At 42.8% G+C, this 24,025-nt stretch overlaps 1 protein-coding gene and 1 pseudogene across 2 annotated transcripts in view; one reads left to right on the forward strand and one right to left on the reverse strand.

Annotated features, from left to right (window-relative positions):
- Nucleotides 1-639: 639 nt before the first annotated feature.
- Nucleotides 640-1,913, reverse strand: LOC118369427 (toll-like receptor 4; annotated as a pseudogene).
- A 10,459-nt stretch (nt 1,914-12,372) lies between these two features.
- Nucleotides 12,373-24,025, forward strand: part of LOC118369873 (transmembrane protein 150A-like) — a 49,334-nt gene continuing 37,681 nt past the window's right edge. Inside the window, exons 1-2 of one of the 2 annotated variants that reach the window (XM_052498771.1) lie at nt 12,373-13,082; nt 13,349-13,619. Coding sequence is in view for 1 of the 2 variants with exons in the window: in XM_052498770.1 (XP_052354730.1) it covers nt 13,555-13,619 (65 nt within the window). In the remaining variant the exon portion in view is untranslated. The remainder of the gene's footprint in view (nt 13,083-13,348; nt 13,620-24,025) is intronic. The other variant, XM_052498770.1, reaches the window with a different exon arrangement.

Below are 24,025 nucleotides of genomic sequence, written 5' to 3' on the forward strand. Positions count from 1 at the left end.
CGTGTTCAACTTGTATTCGGTTGCATGCTTTCATTCGTGCAAACACAATTTGAGATCAAAACATCCCTTCATTCTGAAATTGTTAATCTGTTCACTGCTGTCTCCGAGCGTTTGTGTGTATTGCTTATATCAAAATGACATGACTGTGTAATGTGATAACCAAAGACATTGTTTGTGTCCTAAATCTGCCTTGCTACTTACCTACTGTGCACTCGTACTTCTACATACTATTTAGAACATAATGTTTAGTAAAAACGAATGCAACAAATATCCGCATAACAGTCCCATGCTAATGAAAATGCATAATCTAATAATCTAATGCACAATTAGCCTACGTTGATTCACGGCCCACCATTAGTTCATTTTGGTACAGCTTGTCAAACAAGGTCATGTCTAGATGGAATACAGCTTTTGTCAATTTTGACATCGAAAGCTGTTGTTTATTTATGCGTTTTAGCTAACCCTTTTCTTAGCCTTAACCTATTATCTTAACCTGCTATGTTCATTCTCAAAATCCACTGCGTAAGTTCTTCTAACCCTGTTTTGAAAATTCAATTAAATGCCGTATAGTCATGCTAAAAAGCTGACAACAGAGATGCTAATTCTGAGAATAATGTCAGCTCATCAACAGGAACCAGTTTATGGTTGTGTTTTTGAGATGTCCCTCCATTTCGAGTAAGTGTTCTTCTTCAGGTATTTGTGGAGCCCAAACACTTTTGGTCCTCCAGTATAATGATATTGGGTTTTCCCTCCAGCACCAGCCACCTCAAACTCAAAGCGACACCACGCACTGTCAATGAAGTGGAGCAAAACCACCGAGATTACCTTGCGGCAACCGATGATGACCTCTTCTATGATGTTGGAGGAGATGGACTTGCCCACTTCAAAGTCCCGCTCATGGAGGCACAGCTGAATGGGAGGGCCTCCTTTCTCAAGGTTCTCCACCAGTTCCTCCATCACCCAGGCCTCGTCCTTGCTGGAGTAGATCACAAAGACATCGTAAAGGCAATCCTGCTGGTGGGAGATCTTGTAGCCTCTCAGCAAAATGCAGCAGTAACACAGGTAGAACTGGAACTTGAAGGCCAAGGCTGACAATGTAAGAATAAAAATGACAACAAAGATGGGCACTAAAAGTTTAACTCTCAAGATGTGCGTGCAGTATTCAACATCAAAGTCAAACACTTTAGTGGTCTGTGTTGATTCAGATAATGGTTTACACAAAATATTTGTTTTTATTTTTATAGTTCATTTCACTGAAATTGCATTTTGACCCCCCCATGTGATAAAAAGCGAGGCAATGGTGGAGTAGGCTGTTTGGAGTGTTTATCCGACTGGATAAAAAATAAATAATAATAATAATTAGGTCCCCCCCACTAATAAAACCAGTTGCGCCCCTGGGTTCATCCATATAATAAAGTATATTTCTGAGCAGGAGAAATACACAATTCTGGCAATCAGATTTTTTCCTAAATCTATCCATGTTAGTGAAGCAAAGCTAGGATTGGATAGAAAATGCACAGATATCAATTTATTTCCACTAAGAATCAACTCTCGTAACGTATTCAGATTAACAAAAGAGTTCCAGAGCAACTTCTCAATACCGCAAGATGAAATATCTAACGTTTCCAGAGGAGTAAGGTTCACAGAGAGGTTATTTGAGATATTCCTGAGTAATTTGTCACCAGATAGTTTGAGCATACTCAGATTCCTGTCATTGAAAGAACAACTGGTTTGTGACAGTGATTCCTGTATCGAAAATGTCCAGATACTTGTGATGACAGCATGTTAAAAAGGACATCAGCACCAGTGAGCTTGCTATTGTGGAAATCCAACCCTTCAAGGGATTCAAGTCCAGAAAATTGAGAATTATTCAAGCAGATTTCTGCATTGGAACTGATGTTGAGGTGGCGAAGTCAAAGTATGCTGAGTCTACAATAAAGCTTTTATAACATAACCTACCTCTGTGCATTGTCCTTGCTGCATTGTCCTCTGTGCATTGTCCTTGCTGCATGCAAGAACAGAAAAACTGTCCAAAATGGGTATCAACCACATAATTTTGTATCTGTGAATATTACAAAACAGACACATTCATTCAGCTCTGGCACTGGTCCTACCACAAAGATGCCCCGTTCTCATGCATCAGTGGATGTGGTGACAATGTGGAGACAGGGGAACACAAACTTAAATAGCTTTGTCCTTTTAGAAAATGAGAAACAGCATGGGGCGGCAAGGTAGCCTAGTGAATAGAGCGTTGGACTAGCTACCGAAAGGTTGCAAGTTCAAACCCCCGAGCTGACAAGGTACAAATCTGTCGTTCTGCCCTTGAACAGGCAGATAACCCACTGTTCCCCGGTAGGCTGTCATTGAAAATAAGAATTTGTTCTTAACTGACTTGCCTAGTTAAATAATGATAAAAAATGAACAATGGCCATTTAGGTCATAATCATCCATAGTTGAACAATACATGTGAGATGCAGAGCCACTTCTCAAATAGATAGTGATGGTGTAGAATCTAGTACTAGCCTATCAACTAACATGTTATTATCAATTACTAAGTGTTGAATGCTTTAGTAAACGACATGGTTTCTGCTCTCCTGTAGATTTTGATTCTCCTGCGTGCTGTGGAGGGAGACATTTGCACAGAGGTAAAGTATAATTGAAGATAGGTTATTGTTGAATGGTTGATCATTAAAATGTAATATTAGACAACATTGAAAAGGATGGTGATGTTCAACGTTGATGGTCAAGTCAACAGATTGATACATTTAATTAATTACCTATTCCCAGTTTCCCACATGGAAAATATTTAATTTGATAGCTGTATTCATATTTTTGTCCCTGGAATTTTATTAGTTTACAAATTACAATATAAATAGTTCAAAATCCTAAAGGTTATTGATACTGTTAAACCACTGCATTATACTGTATTTATGACTATGTGTCTTAACATGTCATTTTTATCAGGTGATCCGAAACAGGCACTACTCATGTGAAGGGAGAAACCACAGCTTCATACCAGCCCTTCCTCCCTTCACAGAAACTCTGGATATCAGTTTTAACTACCTGACATCTTTACAGCACAGTATTTTCCCTCTATTATTGGATTTGCAAGTCCTTGATCTCACAAGGTATTTGGAATTATATTTTTGTCAACTATTGGACAAATCATATCGGTTTTATATGTTAGTGCGTACATAGTACATACAGTGCATTTGGAAAGTATTCAGACCCCTTGACTTTTTCAAAATGTTGTTACATTACAGCCTAATTTAAAAATGGATTAAATAATTGTTTTCCCCTCATCAATCTACTGTAAAGGAGTGCGTAAGTGGTGGCTGTCACGATCGTCGTAGTGAGGAGACCAAAGCGCAGCGTGGTGTGAATACATACTTTTAATGAATGACGAAAAAACACGAAGTACAATAAACAAACAAACAAACAAAATAACAAAACGAACGTGACCGCCATCGAAACTGAGTGTTAACATGCAACATCACATAGACAATAACCCACGAAAATACCCAAAGAAGATGGCTGCCTAAATATGGTTCCCAATTAGAGACAACGATAAACAGCTGCCTCTAATTGAGGACCAATCTAGGCAACCATAGACATACATAAACACCTAGATGGTAAACAACCCCATAAACCTACAAAACCCCTAGACAGTACGAAAACACATACATCACCCATGTCACACCCTGACGTAACCAAAATATATAAAGAAAACAAAGAATACTCAGGTCAGGGCGTGACAGTGGCAGGGAAGTCAGACGCAGGAGAGCAGAACTAGGTAGTAGCCGGAGCAGTTTAATCCAAAACCCAACGGCATACAAATACAACAGAATATGGGTACAAAAACCTGACGCGCACAAATAAACATGTGCACAAGCACTTACAACAAACAATTCCACACGAAGACATGGGGGAACAGAGGGTTAAATACACAACAATTAATGAGTGAAATGGAAACCAGGTGTGTAGGAAAACAAGACAAAACAAATGGAAAATGAAAAGTGGATCGACGATGGCTAGAAGACCGGTGACACCGACCGCCGAACACCACCTGAACAAGGAGAGGAAATGACTTCGGTGGAGGTCATGACAGTACCCTCCCCTTGACGCGGAGCGACACCGGCCTCGGGGACGACCCGGAGGGCGAGGTGCAAGGCGATCCAGACGGAGACGGTGGAACTCCTGCAGCATTGAAGGGTCCAACACATCCTCCACCGGAACCCACCATCTCTCCTCTCAGACCTTACCCCTCCCAGTCCACGAGGTACTGAAGGCCCTACGCCAATCCAGTATGGATCGAGCGGAGTACGCAGGGGGCCCCTCGATGTCCAGAGGGGGCAGAGGAACCTCCCGCACCTCAGACTCCTGGAGTGGACCAGCCACCACCGGCCTGAGGAGAGACACATGGAACCAGGGGTTAATACGGTAATCGGGGGGAAGCTGTAACCTGTAACTCACCTTGTTCAGTCTCCTCAGGACTTTAAAAGGTCCCACAAACCGCGGACCCAGCTTCCGGCAGGGCAGGTTTCGGGACGAGAGCCAGACCAGGTTCCCCAGTGCGAACACCGGGGCCTCACTACGGTGACGGTCTGCCACAAAAGTGAAGAAGTGGACAGACCTTTGCCAGGCTGTGGAGTCAGTCAAGGTGGGTTCTTAAAAATCCAAGACAAAAAAAAGACAAGACTTCCGGAAATATGAGTAATTTTAACCCGTTTTTTATTCAAATAACAGTGTCCATTTACATTTGTGCCCTGTCTCCTGTGACAGCAAACACTCATTTGGAAGAAATAATGCTCCCATTATTGGCAGGATGGATGAAACTGGCATTGAAACCAGTGTGTCAGATATATTCTGTGTATCTGCAGAACAGGTTAGGTGAATACCATCCAATAGTTCAATCGAGCACAGGCTTAATTGAATGAACAACAAAGACAGAATGCAATATGACATTTTATTAAACCGTTTGGGGAATGACCTCGTCTGATGATGCCCAGATGTGATGGCAGGTAGCCCTGCTGGCATCAGGGCTGCTGGCATCAAAACCCCCACATTGTTGGTCTCATTCAGTAGTTTTTACCTGATAAAGTAGAATCCTGTAGTAGAATTATTTTAAAAGTACCATTCATATTCCTAAAACATACATTGAAAATGATAACGTTACTGTTGCTACTTCCTGTTGTCGTAGCTTTTTGCTTTATGGTCGAGTGTCAAAAGACTGGTTTTATATGCACAAATTAATAATCAATATGCTGAAATAAATTACGATATTTTGAAGACCAATAAATAAAAGATACTCCCTACACACACGTCACACTTCTGTTCAGATTATTTGTATTTAGCTAAATTAGTACCTTCTAAACTGGACATGCACTAATATTTACAAAGCAGTCACTGTTCTACTGTAATCAATAGAATCACAATTGAATCACTCACATCAATATTGTATTGAAATCAATGGAAGTGGGACAATAACCGCGGCGACATGTACCGTTTGCGCTCTTCTAACAGACAACATACCTACATGTCTGTCGATATATGATCACCTGTCGTTGCCATTTATCAATTTATATATCTGTGAGAAAATGATTTCGGTAGATAGCCAATACAGAAAAGGAAACAAAACACATGTTGACTGGATAATTTAAACGAATCACCAGCTCACATCGATTTGTAACTAGCGACAGGGTTTGGTTTTCATTTTAATTATAGTTTAAACCTCAAATCTATGAATTCATGTGAAGCCATATACTTTTATGGGCGGAGCATCCGAATTTATTCAACCCACTGTGTTTTCAACATGATAGTTACGTTTTTATTCCCACTACCGACTGGCGCGTATGACAAAAACACTTGTACTAAACGAAAGATAATGATCTGTTTTAAACGATAGATTTTGGGAGATCGTGATGACTATAAACGTTAATGCTAAAATCACCAATCTGAGGTAAAAACAATGTTTATTTTCTGCAATTTACGTGTGGTGAAAACGTCAATCTGTGTAATGTAGTAAACACGTTCTGTCCACGATAGGGAAATTATCGTAATATAACGTAGTAAATCAATATTTTCTATATGATAATAAATGTAACACACACACACACACATTTTCACAACAATGACATATATTTATTCCTATTTAAACCATGGAGAGGCATTTTAAATGCCCCTAAACACAATTTAACCAGGATTTACATTAGATCCCGTGTGGCTCAATTGGTAGAGCATGGCGCGTGCGGTGCCAGATTTGTGGCTTCGATTTCCACCGGGGGGCAGTATGTAAAAAAAAAAAAAAGGTACAAAGAAGTATGCACTCGCTATAAATCGCGTCTGCTAAAAGTCTAACATGTCGAGCGTCCATTGGATCTGTGAAACAGGCTAAAAGTTCGACTTCCCTATGTATAGGGTAAATAAGTGAATGACATTCTGCATATGGCTAATAAGAGGATAATACGTTTGTATTCATTCCCACTATGTCTGTAGAATAGGAATCAAAGTGAATTATGTTATGCTTACTGGATGAAGTTAAACAAGCCTTCCTGATTGAATTTTCGTAAACGACATTACTCGATAATCTGCCTCTGAAGCTAATCAGGGTTGTCCCTGGATGGGAGACCAGATGCTGCTGGAAGTGGTGTTGGAGGCACTTTTTCCTCAGGTCTGAAAAAATATCCCAATGCTCCATTGGAGACATTGGCCTGTGTAGGGTGCCGTCTTTCGGATGGGACTTTAAACAGGGTTTAAACACTAAAGATCCCATGGCACTTATCGTAAGAGTAGGGGTGTTAACCCTGGTGTCCTGGCTAAATTCCCAATCGGACCCTCTTAGCATCATGGCCACCTGATCCTCCACAGCTTTCAATTGGCTCATTCATCCTCCTTCCTCTCCCCTGTAACTATTCCCTAGGTCATTGCTGTAAATGATAATGTGTTCTCAGTCCTGGTAAAATAAGGGTAAAATAAAAAAAATATGAACACATGAAGGTGTTGCTCCTCCCAGTGGTGGAAAAACACAGAACATTTATGATTAAACGAACATTGACAACTAATCATGTGTCAAAATAAGAGGAAACTGCAACTGGAACTTGTGTTACAGTCATTATTCCTATAGGCAATTATAAGGAAACAACAGCATAATTACACTGCATATTACACTGGTAGTTCCTCTGATGTAGGGCCTTGTTTGGTCTATCTGGTTGAAACCTCCTGGTGTAAAGGTTAAGTGTTGGATTGACAGTCTCAGGGTCCTGTGTTCATGTCCTGTTTGGGGCTACTTCCCCCTGAATATGCAACATGTGACGACCCTCCCACTCTGTCTGCCAAATTTTTTCTCTCTGCTCTTGTTTTCCTGGGCTCGGTTGCGTGAATAGATGTTGATTAATGAAGGGTGTTGAATGGTGCCAAAGCAAACAAACAAGCCACAAAATGCCACAGCCAAAATCCAACAGTGTGTCTGCGTGGAGTCTCCTCAATATATGGGGGAAATGTGTAATTATCCCCAGGACACACCTGGACTCGGGTGTGCCCCGGGGATAAATACATCTTTCCTCCATACATTGAGGAGACTCTCCACACAGACACACTTGAATTTTGGCTGTGGCATTTTGTGGTTTGTTTGTTTGCTTTGGCACCTATATGTGCAGAGCTGACCTTGACCAAACTACTCTGAAGGCTCAGGTGTGATGACGTCACATGCCAGACTCGGAAAGGACAGGTGTTTCAGATAATATTTTTCAAAGCACTCATAGTGCTTTATCAAATCAAATCAAATGTATTTATATAGCCCTTCGTACATCAGCTGATATCTCAAAGTGCTGTACAGAAACCCAGCCTAAAACCCCAAACAGCAAGCAATGCAGGTGTAGAAGCACGGTGGCTAGGAAAAACTCCCTAGAAAGGCCAAAACCTAGGAAGAAACCTAGAGAGGAACCAGGCTATGTGGGGTGGCCAGTCCTCTTCTGGCTGTGCCGGGTGGAGATTATGACAGAACATGGCCAAGATGTTCAAATGTTCATAAATGACCAGCATGGTCAAATAATAATAATTACAGGCAGAACAGTTGAAACTGGAGCAGCAGCACAGCCAGGTGGACTGGGGACAGCAAGGAGTCATCATACCAGGTAGTCCTGAGGCATGGTCCTAGGGCTCAGGTCCTCGGAGAGAGAGAAAGAAAGAGAAAAAGAGAGAATTAGAGAGAGCATACTTAAATTCACACAGGACACCGGATAGGACAGGAGAAGTACTCCAGATATAACAAACTGACCCTAGCCCCCCGACACAAACTACTGCAGCATAAATACTGGAGGCTGAGACAGGAGGGGACAGGAGACACTGTGGCCCCATCCGATGATACCCCCGGACAGGGCCAAACTTCTGTAGCTCAGTTGGTAGAGCATGGCGCTTGTAACGCCAGGGTAGTGGGTTCGATTCCCGGGACCACCCATACGTAGAATGTATGCACACATGACTGTAAGTCGCTTTGGATAAAAGCGTCTGCTAAATGGCATATATTATTATTATTATTATAAGGATATAACCCCACCCACTTTGCCAAAGCACAGCCCCCACACCACTAGAGGGATATCTTCAACCATTATGATGTATGGTGGTTGGATTGGTGGATGGTCAGACTCAATTCAATTAACGCAACTAATTAAATTCTCTTCAATCCCAGCCAGTGTGAGGAGGGTGTGTCAAGGAGTCACTGCTACTGGGAGGTGGACTGGAGAGAAACAGATACAGACATCGCCATCACCTACCAAAGCATCAACCGCAAGAGCAACAACATGCAGCAGCCTGGGGTGGAATGACAAGTCCTGGAGCCTGTACTGCTCTGAGGACAAATACTCCTTCGTGCACAAGAACCAAAGCACAGATGTAGCCAAGCCCAGGACGTCAAGGGGAGGAGTGTATGTGGACCAGAAAAATGGGGCTCTGGCATTTTACAGTGTATCTGATAGTTTGAACCTCCCTCACAAAGTACAGACCACTTTCATAGAGCATCTCTACCCTGCCTTCAGTCAGTTGTGTAAATATAATTTAAAGTACTACTTAAGTAGTTTTTGGGGGTATCTGTACTTTACTATTTATATTTTTGACAACTTTTATTTCACTACATTCCTAAATAAATAATGTACTTTTTACTCCATACATTTCCCTGACACGCAAAAGTACTTGTTACATTTTGAATGCTTAGGACAGGAAAATTGTCAAATTCACACACGTATCAAAATAATATCCCTGGTCATCTCTACTGCCTCAGATCTGGCATTTGTAAATTATGTCTGAATGTTGGAGTGTGACCCTGCCTATCTGTAAATAAAAAATCACGAAAATTGTGCCATCTGGTTTGCTTAATATAAGGAATTTGAAATGATTTCCTTTTGATACACAAGTATATTTTAGCAATTACATTTACTTTTGATACTTAACTATATTTAAAACCAAATACTTTGCTTTTTCTCAAGTAGTATTTTACTGGGTAACTTTCACTTTTACTTGAGTCATTTTATATTAAGGTATCTTTAAGTGGATACTTTTTCCACCTCTGCCTTCAGTGTGTGGGGCTTTGGTTCCAGTGTGGAACCAGTGCAGCAATTTAGTGGGAACAGCTGAAGGGAGGTCTTGAACCAGTGATCCTACGGTTTCAGAGAAATCTCACAAAATCTGTGCCATAAAGGTCCAAACATCTTGCAGTTGTATGCTTACATACAGGGTGGTTATACAAGCATATTGTATGAAATGTAAAAGTATCGATGCTCATTATTATTTATTGCCTTACCTCCTCACGCCATTTGCACACACTGTAAATATACTTTTTCTATTGTGTTATTGACTGTACGTTTGTTTATTCCATGTGTAACTCTCTGTTGTTGTTTGTGTTGCACTGCTTTGCTTTATCTTGGCCAGGTCACAGTTGTAAATGAGAACTTGTTATCAACTGGCCTCCCTGGTTAAATAAAGGTGAAATTATTTTTTTAATAAAGTGTGGATATTTGGTTAATGCTGTCACTCACTACAATAGATGAATTACATTGTAATACGTATGTAATTACAGAGAGATACATTTTGTTTTATTATGAAAAAAAAACATGTTTTTGCTAAAGCTAAAGCTTTGAGATGAGTGATGGGTCGGAATTTACTCTGACTGTTTTGTGACACAATTACAAATTAGGGTTGCAATGGAGTTGCCATGACAATGTTCTCTAACAGTCCGTTCTTGTAAATGTATCACAAATAAAATGAAATAGCTTTTGAATCTAAGAAAGAACTGTATTGACGTTATACTAAAAACACACTTATTGCAAGATTCAATTTACAGCCAGTTTTTCATTAATCATTTAGGAGGTTTCGAAGCACTAGGTGGCAGTATAAATGCATTCAATCTTGCCCTGCTGACAACAATGCATTTACAATGCGTTGGAGTCATCGAATCTTCATTTTGATTAACTGAAGGGAATTGATCGTTGAGTGCGATACGGTTTTGGAAACCTTGAATCGAGTGAATGGAAGCATATCAAACACAAGTGTTGATGAGTTCGATATCACTCAAAGCATGCGCGGACCAACTGTCAAGTGTCTTCACTGACATTTTCAACCTCTCCCTGACCGAGTCTGTAATACCTAAATGTTTCAAGCAGACCACCATAGTCCCTGTGCCCAAGGAAGCGAAGGTAATCTGCCTAAATGATTACCGCCCTGTGGCACTCACGTCAGTAGCCATGAAGTGCTTTGAAAGGCTGGTCATGGCTCACATCAACAGCATCCTCCTGGACACCCTAGACCCACTCCAATTCGTATACCGCCCCAACAGATCCACAGATGACACAATCTCAATCGCACTCCACACCACCCTTTCTCACCTGGACAAAAGGAACACCTATGTGAGAATGCTGTTCATCGACTACAGCTCAGTGTTCAACACCATAGTGCCCACAAAGCTCATCACTAAGCTAAGGACTCTGGGACTAAACACTTACCTCTGCAACTGGATCATGGACTTCCTGACGAGCCACCCCCAGGTGGTAAGAGTAGGCAACAATACGTTTGCCACGCTGATCCTTAACACTGGGGCCCCTCAGGGGTGTGTACTTAGTCCCCTCCTGTATTCCCTGTTCACCCACAAACACGACTCCAACACCATCATTAAGTTTGCTGACGGAGGAGGTCAGAGAATTGGCAGTGTGTTGCCAGGACAACAACCTCTCCCTCAATGTGAGCAAGACAAAGGTGCTGATCGTGGACTACAGGAAATGGCGGGCCGAACAGGCTCCCATTAACATCAACGGAGCTGTAGTGGAGCGGGTCGAGAGTTTCAAGTTCCTTGGTGTCCACATCACCAACGAACTATCATGGTCCAAACATACCAAGACAGTCGTGAAGAGGACACGACAAAACCTTTTCCCCTTCACGAGACTGAAAATATTTGTCATGGGACCCCAGATCCTCAAAAGGTTCTACAGCTGCACCATCGAGAGCATCCTGACTGGTTGCATCACCGCCTGGTATGGCAACTGCTCGACATCTGACTGTAAGGCGAGGGTAGTGCGAACGGCCCAGTATATCACTGGGGACAAGCTTCCTGCCATCCAGGACCAATATAATAGGCGGTGTCAGAGGAAAGCCCATAAAATTGTCAGACTCCAGTCACCCAATTTATAAACTGTTTTCTTTTCTACCGCACAGCAAGCGGTACCGGAGCACCAAGTCTAGGACCAAAAGGCTCCTCAACAGCTTCTACCCCAAAGCCATTAGACTGCTGAACAATTCATAAAAATCGCCACCAGACAATTTACATTGAACCCCCCTTGTACACTGCTGCTACTCACTGTTTGTATGTTACCTATGCATAAGTGACTTCGCCCCCACCTCCATATACAGATTACCTAAACTAGCCTGTACCCCTGCACACTGACTCGGTGCCAGTGCCCCTTGTATATAGCCTCATTATTGTTATTCTTGTGTTACTTTTTATTATTACTTTTTACTTTAGCCTACTTGGTAAATATTTTCTTCTTCTTGAACTGTACTGTTGGTTAAGGGCTTGTAAAGTAAACGTTTCACGGTAATGTGTACACTTCTTGTATTCGGCTCATGTGACAAATAAATGTTGATTTGATTGATTCTGTTCCAGCCATTACTATGAACCTGCCCTCCCCAATGAAGGTGCCACCAACCTCCTGTGGTTTGAAATAGTCATGAAGACGGATGAGTGCTGAAATGGTTTCTCTACGGATTTAGATGTAATGTACATGACGCAATCGTGTCCCTTCTACTGAGCTATTGCTTATTTCATGCCACCTATTTGGTTTGACAATAAGTTCTACTTTCCAGGCAGACTATTGAGATGCACCATGGTGTCAAAAATATACCACAAAACATGCGTGCCGAAAACGGTTATTGGGATGTAGGCCTAGTTAATACACTGAAAAACAGACTGTTGTCAACAGTGTGACCTAAATTCACAGAATAATGAGGATAACCATAATTTTTCTTAAAACAGGAACAAACGAACAAGCAAAGCATTAGACAAACAAACAAACAAATCAGAGCTAAACTGCAGGCTCGAACATCGATGCATGTGGAGGCGCGAGAAAACGAATAGGTTAGCTTGATTTAGTTCACCAGACCGTCGGTGAGCGGAGTTCGTCATTTTTGCCCATTTGGATGTTCAGTCGTTTTCTGCACCTCTCGTCCAACCGGGCTCGATAAATTGAACGTACCCACTCTCCCCCAATGGGGGAGGAGTTGCGCTCAACAGCTGGCAAGCCTGCTTTGATGATTTTTGACAAAGCTACCTCCCCACGAAACACCATCGGTTCCCTCAGAAAAGACCCACACTAATTGTCCAATTCAAAGAAGAAAAACGAACAAGGGGGACTTAAAACTGTCAAAATATTTCAAACGAATATATACTGACTCGTTGGTATTTTTCGTGAGAAACACAGGAGAGATTTGCCTCGTGAAAAGGTGCCTTTTTTGACAGAGCTGTTGCAGCTATAGGCGCTCGAGACGAGAGTGAGGTAAAACGAAAGTTGGGAGCAAACACGAATCTTTCCAAAAGGGAAACGGTGAGATGCTGAGAATCTCTATTATAATTATTTCCTGTAACAATTGGCTAGAGTTGATAGGCAATTTAGCATGAAACCGCTAACTGAATAATGAATATATTGCTGCGAAAGTGTCGGAAAAAGTGAATATCATCTTGCATGTTTACACTGTAAACCAGTTGACTATAGTCACCCATACCTAACTCATCTGTCCAGATTTCATAGTAGCCAATAGTGACAACACGATGATGGCGATGTTGAGTAACCTATCTTCTTCCTCTTTCCAGACTGGACACTTCGCCTCTCCACTCACTCCATTTCCTCGCCTTCAAGTCACAAACACGTCGGCTGAGATGCGGCTGCCAGTTACCTGGAGTTAAATGCTAACGTTAGTCCATGAGAGGAGAGTGCGAGTTTGGCCAAGGACTAGGAGAAAGAAGAAGAGGGCTATTTCCTGAAACGGAGGGACCGAGGGACAGAGCAGGGAGAGGACATGTCTCTTTGGGTCATACTACCTGTTAGTCTGCCTTCATTGACCATCACTGGAATATGGGTTGTGTGAGTGTTTCTGCTTTTTGTTGATCTTTTAAGCCAACTCAAATAGTCCATTGTTGTTTGGTCCTTTGGCCAAAGGCACAACATGTCTTGCACAGAATCTCAAACAGTCAGTCAGTGGCCAAATGTCATGCAACCTCAAAATACCATGATAAAGCAATCCACAGCCATAGTTTTATATATATATTTTTATACCTTATATTTAATGGCAGGATTGGACAGTATCTAGTCATGCAAACCAACTGTGCCAACCACCACCACTGCTCTGGTCATAGAACCTGGCTGCATAGCTGCTGTGCATTCCAGGGCTCCATGGTGATATGAGTGGATTAGTTCTCTCCCCAGGCCTGCATGTGGCCTTAGAGCACTACTGTCTATTATAGCTTGGGCTGTGATTCATCTCTCTCTCGCTCAAAATAGCAGGTTCAGGTAGCCTGTAGGCCTATTGCTATAGGCCTTCATATTCAGTCCTTTATTAGGTCTAGGTCTATGTGAAGTCACTTAGGGTTGGTGGCTTGGGGTTGACTCCTTAGATGAGTGTCTAGGGGTGACATTTGTCCTGCTCGAGTAGGGCTTGGAGGGAATGAGAGGGGATGAAGTTTCAAGTTTTGTCATGTGCACAAGTACAGTGAAATGCCTTTCTTGCAAGCTCTTTCCTGTAATCAATATCAGTAGTGCTATAAAGTAAAGTAGAACAAAAACATATGAGAAATAGAAATAAAAACATAAGAAAAGTAGGCTATATAAAGGGTCTGTTCCATCGTCAGTAGCTATATACGGGGTCTGCTCCAGAGTCAGTAGCTGGAGTGTTAGGGGTAGATATGTATAGTGGTAAGAAGACTAGGCATCAGGATATGTGATAAACAACAGAGTAGACACATTAGAAAAAGAAAAGATGTAATGAGGGTGGATGGAGAGAGAAAAAGAGTGAGGAAGGAGGGACACTGAGGGAGGAGGGGGTGTTGACTGCTGTGTTGCCGCCAGATTCCTCTCACCTATTTCCTTCCTGTCCAGGGGGACTCACAAGGGCAACCTGTCTCACAGAGCAGTCAAGGGTCCCTCTCCTTGGGCAGCGGAATGTGAAAGGGCACGCTTTGTTATGTAACCCCCCCCCACCCCGAGTGGGGGTAGGATAAATACTGGGGGTAGTGCTTATTCAGGGATTTCACATGCAACCCACACCCACATACAAACACTGTACTCTGTTCTGCGCCATGAAATAGCTACTGAGAACTAGACTAACTTTATAGTACGGTCCACTCAAAGATAGCCGGCTTCTTACATAGATTCTTCCATTGACCATTCTGTTTGGAAATGTTTTTTTTCTATTGAAAAAGCTGCATGTCGAATGGCAATTCAGTACAGAGGCCTTTTTCCATGTTCTTCTCAATGAGGAAAACAGGGAAAATGAAATATTAAATTGACCTTTTAGGTGTAGCCTGAGGTAACCTGCACAGATAGTCAGCCATTAAGCTCCTCTGTTTTCTTTCCGTGGATGACATTTTGGGATGCTGATTTGATTACAGAACAACAAATGATCGCAGCACTTTCTCCGATGACATTTCATCTTCATTTAATTTATCATGGGGCAATAAGAGTTTTTAGATTCAACAGTCTATCTACAATTCTGTTTAGTGTGTTAGTTGACCATGATGAAACTGTTAGAAATAATCATGATAATTATTTTGTGGTGTTCGAGAATGTACAGATTGTAGAAGTTAAGGTGGTAATTGAATATAATGGCACCGTAGGGAATGGCGGGTGTTTTATGGGCTCCGGACCAATTGTGCTCTTTTGTTTATCTTTTTGTGCTGATCTTAACTTTTTCCTACATAATGTTTCTGCCATTGTTTCATATGACCGAAAAGAGCTGCTGGACATCAGAACAGCTATCACTAACCTCGATTTGGATGACGACTTCTACTTCAATGAGTCTGAGGTCGAAAGGCAAATTGATTATCGTGGACCAGGCTCAAATCCCCGACACACCAAATAGAGGAGGAGGTGGTGCTATAGAGGCTGGCGTGCGGGATACCTGGCGAGACTATGTCGGAGATTGGATAAATTGCCCCTACCCTCCGTTCTATTGGCGAACGTGCAATCACTGGAGAATAAACTGGATGAGCTCTGTCAAGACTATCCTATCAACGTGATCTGAACTGTAATATCTTGTTTTTGTGAGTCGTGGCTGAACAAGGACATGGTTAATATAAATCTAGCTGTTATTTCTATACGTCGGCAGGACAGAGTGGTTGTGTCTGGGAAGCTCAGAGAAGTGTGTGTCTCTAATATTAAGGAAGTCTCGAAGTTCTGCTCGCCTGAGTTCTAATACCTCACGATAAGCTGTAAACCACACCATTTACCAAGAGACTTTTCATCTGTTTTTCATAGCTGTCTGTTTACCACCACAAACCGATGCAGGCACTAAGACCACACTCAACAAGCTGTATAGGGCCATAAGCAAACACAAAAATGCTTACCCAGATGCGGCTCTTAGTGGTCGGTGACTAATGCAGGAAAACTGAAATCTGTTTGTACCAAATTTCTACCACTATGTACATTTACATTACATTTAAGTCATTTAGCAGACGCTCTTATCCAGAGCGACTTACAAATTGGTGCATTCACCTTATGACATCCAGTAGAACAGTCACTTTACAATAGTGCATCTAAATCTTAAGAAGGATTACTTATCCTATTCCTTAAAGAGGTGGGGTTTCAGGTGTCTCCGGAAGGTGGTGATTGACTCCGCTGTCCTGGCGTCGTGAGGGAGTTTGTTCCACCATTGGGGGGCCAGAGCAGCGAACAGTTTTGACTGGGCTGAGCGGGAACTGTACTTCCTCAGTGGTAGGGAGGCGAGCAGGCCAGAGGTGGATGAACGCAGTGCCCTTGTTTGGGTGTAGGGCCTGATCAGAGCCTGGAGGTACTGAGGTGCCGTTCCCCTCAAAGCTCCGTAGGCAAGCACCATGGTCTTGTAGCGGATGCGAGCTTCAACTGGAAGCCAGTGGAGAGAGCGGAGGAGCGGGGTGACGTGAGAGAACTTGGGAAGGTTGAACACCAGACGGGCTGCGGCGTTCTGGATGAGTTGTAGGGGTTTAATGGCACAGGCAGGGAGCCCAGCCAACAGCGAGTTGCAGTAATCCAGACGGGAGATGACAAGTGCCTGGATTAGGACCTGCGCCGCTTCCTGTGTGAGGCAGGGTCGAACTCTGCGGATGTTGTAGAGCATGAACCTACAGGAACGGGCCACCGCCTTGATGTTAGTTGAGAACGACAGGGTGTTGTCCAGGATCACGCCAAGGTTCTTAGCGCTCTGGGAGGAGGACACAATGGAGTTGTCAACCGTGATGGCGAGATCATGGAACGGGCAGTCCTGCAGAGATGCAGACATTCGCCACCTGGTCATCAGAAGGGGGAAAGGAGAAGATTAATTGTGTGTCGTCTGCATAGCAATGATAGGAGAGACCATGTGAGGTTATGACAGAGCCAAGTGACTTGGTGTATAGCGAGAATAGGAGAGGGCCTAGAACAGATCCCTGGGGGACACCAGTGGTGAGAGCGCGTGGTGAGGAGACAGATTCTCGCCACGCCACCTGGTAGGAGCGACCTGTCAGGTAGGACGCAATCCAAGCGTGGGCCGCGCCGGAGATGCCCAACTCGGAGAGGGTGGAGAGGAGGATCTGATGGTTCACAGTATCGAAGGCAGCCGATAGGTCTAGAAGGATGAGAGCAGAGGAGAGAGAGTTAGCTTTAGCGGTGCGGAGCGCCTCCGTGATACAGAGAAGAGCAGTCTCAGTTGAATGACTAGTCTTGAAACCTGACTGATTTGGATCGAGAAGGTCATTCAGAGAGAGATAGCGGGAGAGCTGGCCAAGGACGGCACGTTCAAGAGTTTTGGAGAGAAAAGAAAGAAGGGATACTGGTCTGTAGTTGTTGACATCGGAGGGATCGAGTGTAGGTTTTTTCAGAAGGGGTGCAACTCTCCACCACTTAGATCACCTATACTCCACACACAGAAACACATACAAAGCTCTCCCTTGCACTCCATTTGGCAAATCTGACCATAACTCCTGATTCCTGCTTACAAGCAAAAACTCAAACAGGAAGTACCAGTGACGCACTCAATACGGGAGTGGTCCGATGAAGCGGATGCTAAGCTACATCACTGTTTCGCTAGCACAGACTGGAATATGTTGAGGAGTTTACCACATCAGTCACCAGCCATATTAAAAAGTGCATTGAAGACGTTGACCCACAGTGACTGTACGTACATATCCCAACCAGAAGCCATGGTTTACAGGCAACATTCGCACTGAGCTATGGCTATCCCGCTGCTTTCAAGGATCGGGACACTAATCCAGAATCTTAGAATCCCGCAACACCCTCCGACAAACCGTCAAACAAGCAACGCATTAATACAAGCGCAAGATCGAATCCTACTTCACCGGCTCTGACGTTAGTTTGCAAGCACCGCCACATCGACTATTACGGATTACAAAGGAAAACCCAGCCGCGAACTGTCCAGTGACACAAGCCTACCATACAAGGTAAAAACCTTCTCTGCAGACTTCGAGGCTAGCAACACTGAACTAAGCATGAGAGTTGATGTAAGACCTTTTAAACAGGTTAACTTTCACAAGGCCTTGGGCCTCCGGAGTGGCGCAGCATTCTAAGGTATCGCAGAGCTAGCGGTAGATTTGGATAGAAAACATTCTACATGTTCTAAAACTGTTAAAATTGTCTGTGAGTATAACAGAACTGATATGGCAGGTGAAATCCCGAGGACAAACCATCCCAAAAAAAGAAAATTTCAGGCTATTTTTAATCACTTTTATAAGGCCAAATCCTCCCAGATTGCAGTTCCTAGGGCTTCCACTAGATGTCAACAGTCTATTAAAGTGTTCCAGGCTGGTTTTTGGAAAAATGAGCCAGGAATTGTAGTTTTTTTTTTAGGTGGCTCCCATTTTGGCTATAATGTTTCCAAGCATGTGGAAGAGTGCGCTTTTTTTGGTATTTGTCTCCGGTAAAGACACTAACGATTCTCCATCTTTATATTTGATCGTTTATTTAATTATTAGGGTACCTAAGGTTTGATTGTAAATGAAACTGAGTGGATTTTTGACAAGCGCGCCAGCTAAACAAGAGTTTTTATGGATATAAATAAGGACATTATCGAACAAAATTACCCTTTGATGTAACTGGGACCTTTTGGAGTGCCATCAGAAGATCATCATCAAAGGTAAGGATTTTTTTATATCGCTGTTTCTTACTTTCATGTCAAACCTGCCTGGTTGAAATATGTTTTTCATGTGTTTGTTTGCGGGGCGCTGTCCTCAGATAATCGCATAGTGTGCTTTCGCCGCAAAGCCTTTTTGAAATCTGACACAGCGGCTGGATTAACAAGAAGTTAAGCTTTATTTGGATGTATTACACTTGTGATTTTATCAATATTATCAATATCAATTTATCAATAAATATTTATAATACTGTAATTTGAATTTTGCGCTCTGCAATTTCACCGGATGTTGGCCAGGTGAGATGCTACCGTCCCACCTACCCATAAGAAGTTAAACAGTCCAACATTCACCGCAGGGCAAGATGGATTACCAGGACGTGTACTCAGAGCATGCGTTGACCAGCTGGCAAGTATCTTCACTGACATTTTCAACCTCCCCCTGACCCAGTCTGTAATACCTACATGTTTCAAGCAGACCACCATAGTCCCTGTGCCCAAGAACGCCAAGGTAACCTGTCTAAATGATTAATACCCCGTAGCACTCATATCTGTAGCCATGAAATGCTTTGAAAGGATGGACATGGCTCACATCAACACCATCACTCCAATTCTCATAACCCCCCAACAGATCCACAGATGACGGAATCTCTATCGCACTCCACACTGCCCTTTTCCACCTGGAGAAAAAGAACACTTAAGTGAGTATGCTGTTCCTTGACTACAGCTCAGCGTTCAGCAACATTGTGCCCTCCTAGCTCATCACTAAGAGAAGGACCTCTCCAACTGGATCCTGGACTTCCTGACGGGCCGTTCCCAGGTGGTGGGGGTAGGCAACAACACATCCACCACACTGACCCTCAACACAGGGGCCCCTCAGGGTTGCGTGCTTAGTCCCCTACTGTATTCCCTGTTCACCCACGACTGCGTAGCCACACAACTCTAACACCATCAATAAGTTTGCAGACGACACAACGGTGGTTGGCCTGATGACCGACGATGATGAGAAAGCCTACAGGGAGGAGGGCAGTGACCTGTCAGTGTGGTGTCAGGACAACAACCTTTCCCTCAACGTCAGCAATACAAAGGTGCTGATCGTGGACTACAGGAAACTGAGGGCCGCTCGGCAAAGACAGTGCTCTTGTGGAGCAGGTCGAGAACTTCAAGTTCCTCAGGGATTTCGAGAAATTGCCCTTAGGCTCTAACCAAACCACACTTGGTGTTATTTTAACTTCAAGATATCCATGAGTTCACAAAACAGAGTTTGAGGAAAGTGGAAAACTGGTTGAAAACAGTTAGTCAGCCCAGCTCAGCGAGACGGGACTGTTCAGGTTGAGTGAATGTAATGATTGTGTTTCCCTTTTCTAACTGTCCTCTTTGTTTTATAAACCCTTCTGCTACAGTGTCATGTGAAAGTATTCACCCTCCTTGGCATTTTTCCTATTTTGTTGCCTTACAATCTGAAATTACAATAGATTTGTGGGGGGTTTGTATCATTTGATTTACACAACGTGCCTACCACTTTGAAGAAACAAAATACTTTTGGTGAAACAAACAAGAAATAAGACAATAAAACTGAACTTCAGCATGCATAACTATTCACCCCACCAAAGCCGATACTTTGTAGAGCCACCTTTGGCAGCAATTACAGCTGCAAGTCTCTTGGGGTATGTCTCTATTAGCTTGGCACATCTAGCCACTGGGAGTTTGTCCATTCTTTAAGGAAAAACTGCTCCAGCTCATTCAAGCTGGATGGGTTCCGCTGGCGAACAGCAATCTTTAAGTCAGACTACAGATTGCCTATTGGATTGAGGTCTGGGCTTTGACTAGGCCATTCCAAGACATTTAAATGTTTCCCTTTAAACCACGCAAGTGTTGCTTTAGCAGTATGCTTAGGGTCATTGTCCTGCTGGAAGGTGAACCTCTTTCCTAGTCTCTAATCTCTGGAAGACTGAAACAGGTTTTCCTCAATATCTCTGTATTTTGCGGCATCCATCATTCCTTCCCCGCATCATGATGATTCTGCCACCACCATGCTTCACTGTGAGGATGGTGCTCTCAGGGTGAGGAGAGGTGTTGGGTTTGTGCCAGACAAAGTGTTTTTCTCGATGGCCAAAAAGCTCAATTTTAGTTTCATCTGACCAGAGTACTTTCTTCCATATGTTTGGGGAGTGTCCCACATTCCTTTTGGCTAACACCAAACGTATTTGCTTATTTTTTTCTTTAAGCAATGGCTTTTTTTCCGGACAGTCTTCCATATAGCCCAGCTCTGTGGAGTGTACGGCTTAAAGTGGTCCTTTGGACATATAATCCAATCTCCGCTGTAGAGCTTTGCTGCTCCTTCTGGGTAATCTTTGGTCTTTTTGTTGCCTCTGATTAATGCCCTCCTTGCCTGGTCTGTGAGTTTTTGTGGGCGGCCCTCTCTTGGCAGGTTTGTTGTGGTGCCATATTATTTCAATTTTTTAAATAATGGATTTAATGGTGCTCTGTGGGATGTTCAAAGTTTCAGATTTTTTTTTAACCCAACACTGATCTGTACTTCTCCACAACTTTGTCCCTGACCTGTTTGGATAGCTCCTTGGTCTTCATGGTGCTGCTTGTGTGGTGTTGCCCCTTGCTTAGTGGTGTTGCAGACTCTGGGGCCTTTCAGAACAGGTGTGTGTGTATTGCAGGTGGACTTAAATAATGTGACTTCTGAAGGTAATTAGTTGCACCAGCTCTTATTTAGGGGCTTCATAGCAAAGGAAGTGAATACATATGCACCCACCATTTTTCAGTTTAAGTAAGTATATTTTTTTCACTTCACCAATTTTGAGTATTTTGTCTATGTCCATTACATGAAATCCAAATAAAAATCTATTTAAATTACAGGTTGTAATGCAACAAAATAGGAAAAACTCCAAGCCACTGTACCTGAGAGGCCCATGTAGGTGGACACTCGAATCTTTTACTACCTGTGTGTGTGGAAGAGAGCTGTGGTATCCTGGGTCTGTGTGTGTGCCTCCCATGTTTTGTCTGCCATTCACTCCTACCTGTCCAAGTTCAACTTGGTGTATGTGAATGGCAGTGTAGCATACAGAAGCTGACTCTTGTATTGTGGAGAAGTCACTGTTACTGGGATCGTGCTTTGATGCTCTTCCCCTCTCGCTCTCTTTCTCGCTCTCTTTCTCGCTCTCTTTCTCTCTCCATATTTCCTTATCTGTTGTCTCTCTCTGGCCTAGTGATGATGGTTATTCATGGTTGCCATGACTTCAGAGGCAGATGGCTGAGTTAGTATTTACCAAATGTAATTTATTTTTGGGTTCAGGTGGTGTGTGTGCAAATCTTATGTCATGATGCCCCTAGTAGGGAGAAATCACTATTTTCTCCTTTTTGACTTCATGGAGGTGTTTGACTGTATTTTATGTTATTTAATAATGAAGTTCTAAATCTGACCCCTGAGGGTTCGGGTTACAGTCTCCTGAGCGGTATGATGGCTGCGTGGTCCCATGGTGTTCATACTTGCGTACTATTGTTTGTACAGATTAATATGGTACCTTCAGGCGTTTGGACATTTCTCCCCAGGATGAAACATGCTTGTGGGGGTCTACAATTTTTTTTTTTTCTGAGGACTTGGCTGATTTCTTTAGATTTTCCCATGATGTCAAGCAAAGAGGCACTGAGTTTGAAGGTATGCCTTGAAATACATCCACAGATACACCTCCAATTTACTAAAATGATGTCAATTTACCTATCAGAAGCTTGTAAAGCCATGACATTTTCTGGAATTTTCCAAGCTGTTTAAAGGCACAGCCAACTTAGTCTATGTAAACTTTTTTTTTATACTTGTGTATTGATTTTAAGGCGTTGATGTTTATGGTTAGGTACACTGGTTCACCGCAGTGCTTTTTTCCCGCGAATGCGCTTTTTAAATCACCCGTTTGGCGAAGTAGGCTGTGATTCAATGATGAAATTAACAGGCACCGCATTGATTAAATGCAGCACAGGACAAGCTAGATAAACTAGTAATATCATCAACCATCTGTAGTTAGCTAGTTATTAAGCTTGATTGTTTTTTATAAGATACATTTAATGCTAGCTAGCACCTTACCGTGGCTCCTTGCTGCACTCGCATAACAGATAGTCAGCCTGCCACGCAGTCTCCTCGTGGAGTGCAATGTAATCGGCCATTATTGGTGTCCAAAAACGCCGATTACTGATTTTGTTATTGAAACTTGAAATCAGCCCTAATTAATCGGTCGACCACTACTTTTGATCCTGTGTGAAGATACTGATCTTTACAGGAAACCTACTGATCGTAACAGTTTATTGAGGGCTGATAGTTGTCACTCACTTCCCTTGAAAAACAGTTTGTCCTACAGCCAATTCTGTTGAATCAAACGAATTAGCAAAAAACAGTGACAGAAATATGGCTGAGAAAGAAAATTCAAGGAGAGGTCAGATTAATACTGCTATTGAGAAAATTCAAAAACAAAGAGACATGACACTTTAAGGTCAGTTTCGCAAAAAGAAGCGTTCTTGCGTTCTAACTACACGCTATTCAAAGTGCTCTGAAAAAAATAAGGGAATTGTTCAAACATTGGCACATTCTACGATCTGATGATAGTATCGGTAATGTTTTTTAAAAATTTTACCTTCCCTTGGGCGAATTCTCACGGGGCAGAAATCTGATCTATTGGTAAACTCTGATTTGACCACCCCAAGATATACCACCCCAAGACACATCTATTTCTGGCCCTACTGGATGGAAACTACAAGTGTAATGGCTGTGCTCAATGCAATGGCACTTATAAATGTAGATCATTCAAACACCCCCAAACAGGGAAACAGCTCCACTAAGGCAGTTATTTATTTTATAACTTGTCCTTGTGGTAAAAATGATGTGGCTAAAACAAAACGTGAATTAAAAGTACTAATCTCGGAGCGTCGTAGCACCATTAGGTGCAAAAACTCGACTTACCAAGTTGCGGCCCACTTTTTGGAAGAAAACCACTCGATTTTGTCTCTACGTTATATTGGCATCGAACATGTCACCCTCCCTAGGAGAGGGGGTGACCTCTCCAATTTATTGTTAAAACGAGAGGCTGCCTGGATCTTTAATTTAAAGACTCTTGCTCCCTTCAGTCTCAACGTAGACTTTGATCTGAAGCCATTATTGTGATTGTGCCATTGTAAA

The sequence above is a fragment of the Oncorhynchus keta genome, chromosome 36, assembly GCF_023373465.1.
Source record: "Oncorhynchus keta strain PuntledgeMale-10-30-2019 chromosome 36, Oket_V2, whole genome shotgun sequence".
NCBI classification, from domain to species: Eukaryota; Metazoa; Chordata; class Actinopteri; order Salmoniformes; family Salmonidae; genus Oncorhynchus; species Oncorhynchus keta.